This window comes from Eupeodes corollae, chromosome 1, assembly GCF_945859685.1.
Source record: "Eupeodes corollae chromosome 1, idEupCoro1.1, whole genome shotgun sequence".
NCBI lineage: Eukaryota > Metazoa > Arthropoda > Insecta > Diptera > Syrphidae > Eupeodes > Eupeodes corollae.
In genome coordinates, this window is record NC_079147.1 from 136093557 (window position 1) to 136100809 (window position 7253).

The 7253-nt window shown below is 32.0% G+C and overlaps 1 protein-coding gene across 1 annotated transcript; it reads left to right on the forward strand.

The window, feature by feature from the left end:
- LOC129942525 (40S ribosomal protein S27) lies at positions 1-995 on the forward strand. Its single transcript, XM_056051505.1, has 3 exons — positions 1-129; positions 544-763; positions 836-995. Exons 1-3 carry the CDS (start codon positions 124-126, stop codon positions 862-864), a joined length of 255 nt encoding a protein of 84 aa, XP_055907480.1. The 5' UTR covers positions 1-123; the 3' UTR covers positions 865-995.
- The last annotated feature ends 6258 nt before the right edge of the window (positions 996-7253 follow it).

The window sequence follows — 7253 nt, forward strand, 5'->3', positions numbered from 1 at the left end:
AGTACAAAATTAAATAATCAGAAATAGATGTCGCCCTTGGTTTTAAAAAGATTTTAAAACTTGTGCTAACTTCGCTCACAAAATGTCTATTTCCTTTTCCGTGTTAGCTGTGAAAGAAGAAACATGCCGGTGGGTGAAAATTTTATAAAAAAAATGAAATAAATATATTTAAATTACTTAAAAATACATAAAAGTCGATTTCAAATGAAAGTATACAATATTGCACATCGAATGACCTAAGAAATAATGTGAAAAATTCGTATTTAAGTCGAAATAAATCGATCGGAAAGTTTGACAGATGATCCGAGTACACATGGCTTCCAAGTGTTTTGTGTGTTAAACGCCAGCATTTTCCTATGCTCCATGAACAAAAATGAAACAAATCTTTTTTCAGAGTAAAAAAATATTAAAAATGTTTCAATTTAAACTAAAATTTTGTGCAACTATTGTGTACTATCAAAGAAATCTCCTAAAATTAAGACATTCAATGGAAACAAGTGCAATCAATACTAATCTCGAATCATTTTTATCTCAATTTTGCAGCTAGCAAAAGATTTACTTCACCCATTACCAGCTGAAGAGAAGCGCAAGCACAAGCTGAAGCGCTTGGTCCAGCATCCAAATTCCTACTTCATGGATGTCAAATGCCCAGGATGCTACAAGATCACAACTGTCTTTAGTCATGCCCAAGGAGTCGTTGTGTGCGCTGGTTGTTCAACGATCCTCTGCCAGCCAACTGGTGGACGAGCAAAACTCACAGAAGGTAAGTGTTATCGTCGATAAAATTGATTTAAATCCCAAGAAAACAACTCACCTTGTATTTTTTTTCTTTCAGGCTGCTCCTTCAGGAGGAAGCCCCACTAAACGTTTTGGAGCTCTTTTATAAAAATAGGTTTTCGTCCGCGGATAAACTTCTTTTTTTCGTTTCATCAAGAGAATGACTTGTAATTTGATTAAAAAAGGCAGAAAATAATAACTTTTTATTTTATATCGTGGCCGCATGTGTATTTCAATTGCTGAATGAATTAAATAGAAAAAAGTTTATTTGTGAATGAAAAGTAAATGAGATTATTATTTGCTGGACTTCTGTGATGCAGCATTTTTTGGATTGTGCATTTGTGTGTCCTGTTTGTTTCGTAAATGGTTACAGTGATTAAAAAATGCGCTAAAATGTGAAGCTGTAGGTGTGTCTATGCGAGGACAATATCGTATATTTTGAGCAAACTACATTGCATTTCTGCTACACCCAGAAAAAAACACCGAGTCGTGGTTGTCTAAAAAAGGTTCGATAAAGCCAACGTTTTCGTAAAAAATAAGGCGCCACACAATTGTAGGGAAATGTATGTTTATTGTGTAAATGAAGGAGTATTTTGTACAAAACTTTTATTCTCAAGGGTTCATACATGAACAACCATGTGACAAAACAAAGCTGTTGGCAGTTAATTTTCCTTTTTACAGAAAAATTTAGTTGTACAGGAACATTTTTGTGATATACAATGTTGAAAAAGGATTCGAAATGTTCATGAATTAATGTATTGAAATTGCAATATTATGTTTAAATATGTACTTTTATTTACAAAATGATTCAACAATTATTGTTTTGCATGGTGTGGTGCAATAACTTGTTTTGATTTCACCACACCGTGCAAAATTTTGTTGCCATACAAATACAAATTTCTAGTTTTTTAACTTCTAAAGAATTTTGATTTTGAAAAGATAATGCAAAGGCAAAGCAGTCAGGCATTTAACTTATTTGTTTAGTAGCTTTTACCAGCGACTTCGTCCGAATTAGATAGTTTTTTTTGGATAGTAGTATTACAAAACTTGGATTTGTATTTTTCTGTACTTATGTTTGAATTGTGCCGAGATGGAATGAGGCCATACTAAGTGTGATTGTCATAGGTTAGGTTAATACATTTTAAGAAGAAGATAGGTTACTGCAATACATTTTTATATACAACGTTTTTTGTTTTTCCTTATTTGGCCTTAACATAAAGATTTTGTCTGTTTGAAACTCGTGAGCACGCTACACGTCCTAGGTGAGTAATCTGTACCACTATACAACTTTTGTGCGTCAAGGTTTCTTGCTTGTTATTTGCACCGAGGATATCTCCTTTCGCGTCCGACATAATTTGTTTATCTGGCTAAACAAACATGCATCACTAATTGCGTCAGAGTCACATGATGAATCACAAAGACGGCGCGGCGTACTTTGAACGCTGAAGATCAGGCTTTTACACGAAATACATGGGATGCATTTCAAGGCGCAGCTTTTGATTATGACCCTATTATTTATTGCATTAATCATCGATTAGTTCTCATTGGTCGGATGGATAAAAAGTGACACATTGTGAAGCAGTAAAATGATGGAAAGAAGAAACTCGGGCATGTGTTGTTCTGGTGGTAAAGTTTCACTCCCATCACCTGGCGAGTCAGAGAAACCTCTAAAATCTCTGTTTTTATAAGCAATGAATCACGGCAATTTTGGAGCTGTATAAGAAAATATAATTCGTCTTTCCAAATAACATCTTTCGGAGTAGACACTGAAGTTGTTATGCCTGGATTTTCACCTTTACTTTTACGATTCAAGGACAGATTGACCATAGGATTGGCTTTTTATTGCCTACAAATGATCAGCCAAAATTCTTGCAGATTTCATGGGTGACGAAAATTGTGAGGTCGACCGCAGGTGCCAACTGTTTTGAAAATTCAAAGAATGATGCACAATCACAACCGCCTCATTAACACTTTTCAAATAGCATTAGGATGAATGTCATATACGTGTATGATAAGTTTAACATGTTCGACCACTTATTTTATAAGTGTTGGAAATGCGTTGTTTTCATGTTATACCAATATTATCTAAATAGTATTCAAATCTTTGGTAATTTAGGAGTGAGAGCGATTAGCTTCCCCGGAAAGTAATTTTTCAAATTTCTTAAGTCTCAAACTATCTCCTTACAAAATTTCATTTAAATCTGTTCAGTAGTTTAAGCGTAAAAGCGATCGGACCCACTGAATTTTTCCATGTGACTGCATTTTCCCGGGGTAGAAAGTAGCCTATGTCCTTTCTCGGGTATCAAAATATCTTTATACCAAACTTCATATGTACATCGAGTAACAGACAGACGAGTTACTTTCGCATTGATAATATTAGTAAGATAAGATTATTATTAAATTAATGTGTTTAATATCTGAAACAAACGTGAAGCTGGAATTTTCTTGCAGTCGGCCCTTGAAACTTATAATACTTGATATTGTAGATATCTTAAATTAATGGACACGACACACTATTCGTGTTCAAACAATTATTGATACAAAATTAGTTAAAGTAGCCGTGCATTGCTCATATAATTTAAGTAAACACCTTTTTTAAATTGTTGTATCTAGGAAAACTTTAAAAAGAATCGGAATGTAACTTATTTTTGTACATGAAACAAATCATTTGAGGTATTTCAAAAACTTTATTATCGAAGCAATTATGAATGGTACTCGACTTCGTTCATATCTTTGTATATGAAAACTTTCATCTACAAAGTTCATTTATTCAATCTGCGTCTATGTTTACAGTTTGTAAAGTTGGCTTAGAGTTTTAAATTTAAAACGGTCAAATGAAGTGACAGGAAGAAATATATTTTATGGCGCTGCCACTTTTATTTTCTATGTTTTTTTTTTAATGAAAAATCCATATTTGATATCAGAAATCTTTTGAGAACTGTATACCCCTATTATGGTTCGCGAATCGAACTTCGAAGTGCGATATTTTCATTAGCGAACTAACACATTCGACATACCACGATTGGCGAACTTTACAAATTCGAAATTCAGTGCTACCATAAAAAAAATTAGAGGCATAAATACACGTCAACTCATTTTCAAAAAAAATTGTGTTCATTAATTGATAGTTTTCATATTTAAAAAAAATGCAAAATAAACCAAAATGATGAGCAACATAGATTTGTTTTTGTTTTTTTTTTTTTTTTTTGGAGAAAAGGAAAATTACAGAAAAAAAGTAAGAATGCTTCGGCTGCTCAAGAATATTTGAGACAACTCTTATTTCTTGGAACTCCCTCATCAATAATCATCTGTAAGTAGAACAAATATTTTGCACCTACTGGAAGTTCTTTTAGTTGTAATTAATTCCTTAAGTTTCAGATCATATTTTAGACTGAATAAGAAAGCTTTTATATTCGTATTAAATAAGTTGGAAACCCAATTTAAAAATTCAAGCTCCTCCTTAATCCCTGCTATACTAAAATTAGCTTATGTACTTAGATTTTTTGCTAGTGGGAGTTATCAGAGCAGCGTAGGAAAAGATTTTGACTTGGGCGGTTTCTTTCGTATTAAAAAAAGTAGTGTGTGTAATTGAAGACAAATTAAGTCCAACCTGGATCAATCTCAACATGTCATCTGATGAGAAACAAAACGCACGAGACTACTTTTTTTAACAGCGAGGTTGCCAGGAGTAATAGGATGTGTTGACGCAACCCATATAAGAATCGTTGCTCCGATTGAGTTGCGTCATCAGTATATTAGCAGAAAAAAATATTACAGTTTTAACGCTATGATAGTAAGTTTTTTCCACAAGAGTAGATTTTGGTTTTTAGTGCAAGTTTTTAAGGCGTAAATGTGTATTCGTTATGTTGACTCAAGATATCCTGGATCAACCCATGATTTCTTTGTACGGAACTCCAGAAATCTTAAGTGAGTTCTTGAAACGTGGTACCAAAGAGGAGAACGTTCAATGTTCCTTGGTAGTATTTTTAACTTCCCATAGGAAGATATTGTAATGGGTCCGATTTGTCAAATTGAAAATTTTGACATTCCTTGACGTTTCAAGGTCCCTAGCGTCGAAATAAAAGATTTTTAGAAAGATGTCTGTGCGTGCGTGTGTACATACGTACGTTCGTACGTTCGCGACGTTTTTTCGTTGTCCATAGCTCAAGAACCAGAAGAGATATCGATTTCAAATAAATTTAGTTGTACAGATAATAAGGCAGTAAAAAGGCAGAAAGGCTGGTTTTTTTACCATAGCAGTTTAAAAAAAGGTGAACATTATGGTTAACCAAATGTTAAAATTAAATATCTTACGAACCAAAAACGCTAGAGACTTGAATTAAATTTGATATAATAAACTAAAACGTGATACCAAACAAGTATATTTTTTGGAAAAAATCCATTTAACGGTTTTTTCATATATCAAAAAAACTGAAAAAAAATTTGTCACCTCCAAAATTTTAAGACTAAAATATGATTTCATCTCCAAAACAATTTTGTGCAACGAAGAATAATGTTTTTGACAAAATTTTGAGAAAAATCAAATTGAGTTTTTTTTATAAAAAATAAAACATTACTCAAAATTGGTAAAAAATGAGTATCGCTTCAAATATCTTTTCAAAAACTTGAAATTTTGGCTTCAATCTTATTTTATCTTATAAGAAATATTGTTTTCAACATTTTGAAAAAGTTGGTAAAAAATGATTTTCGACTCAATTATGTAGGTATTGGTATGTTCAAAAATTTGAGATAACAGCTTCTTATTAATTTTTAATTATAATAAGAAATATTGTTTTCAATATTAGGACAAAGTTAGAGAAAAATCAAAGAGACAGTTTTTTTACAAAAAATAAAAACCTACAAAAAATGTATAAAAGCTGGTAAAAAAGATTTTGACTCTAATATCTTTTCAATTGTAGGCATTGACTTCAAACTCATTTTATCTTAAAAGAAATATTGTTTTCAACATTCAGTAAAATTTTGAAAAAAAATCGAATTGACTGTTTTTGTACAAAAAATTAAAAACCTTAAAATAATTTAACAAAAGTTGGTAAAAATTGATTTTCGACTCAAATATCTTTTCAAAAATTTGAAATATTGGCTTCAAACTAATTTTATCTTATATGAAATATTGTTTTCAACATTCTAAAAATTTTGAAAAAAAATCGAATTGACAGTTTTTTTACAAAAAATAAAACTCTAAAAAAAACAACGCTAAAGCTTGGTAAAAATTTACTTTCGACTCAAAAAACTTTTCAAAAATTACAAATATTGGCTTCATGCTGATTTCACAGAAAATATTGTTTTCGATATTCAGTAATTTTTGTATAAAAATCCAATAGTCCGTTTTTTCATAAAAAATAAAATCTACAAAAAATAGTACACAAATTTGTTAAAAATTGATACGAGTACATATAGACAAACTTTTAAGCAAGACAAATCGACAGACGGGATGGGAAGTTATCAGTGTGGGTCGCAATCCAGCCTCTTTTTTGGTATAGCGTGGGTGATAGTCCATTCCATTACGCCCCGAATCCGATGAGAATAAATTAATTTTTGTTTCATTACTCCATAGTACATAACATTTCATAGCTCCTTCAGGTCCACACCAACTTCTATGTCTTGAGGCAAATTCTTTCCGTGACCTTATATTATTCGCTCTTAGTAAGGGAACTTTCCTAGCTTATCTTCCCGGTATATTGAAGTTCTGAAGTCTTCTGCGAATTGTGTGTGCACTGACTTCGTTATTAATTTCAGCGCTTATAGTCCTTGATGAAGCAAAAAGATTTGATTTCGCTAAAAAGAGGACCCAGCGATCAGTAGCAATTAATGTTTTCTTCGGCCTTTGCCGATTTTCGCTCAATGATATAGCTCTTAGTAGGGAACTTTCCTAGCTTATCTTCCCGGTATATTGAAGTTCTGAAGTCTTCTGCGAATTGTGTGTGCACTGACTTCGTTATTAATTTCAGCGCTTATAGTCCTTGATGAAGCAAAAAGATTTGATTTCGCAAAAAAGAGGACCCAGCGATCAGTAGCAATTAATGTTTTCTTCGGCCTTTGCCGATTTTCGCTCAATGATATAGCCTTGAGACAATTTGTTAAGAAATTCTAAGATCTTCGTAGGGCTTCAGCAATAAATTTATAGGTTTTACCTTCATTAATTAATTGCAAAACTATTCTTTTTTCTTCCGGTGAACAGTGCACGTTTCTGCCCATATTAAAACTCTAATATAAAAAAAACTTATGTCTATAGATGAACAAATAGTTTTGAACAAGTTACCTTAAAAGTTATTAATTACCCTCTTTGAAATAAATAAGAATTAATTTGATGGCCACCTATAACCGTTATTTCTTAAAATAAAACGCGATAAGAAACAGTTATTTTACATTACGCCAATTTTTTTGAACAGCTGTGTATATGTACAAACCCTTTTCTCTCTCAGTTCCATTATTTTGGTATTATCTTTTATTCTTGT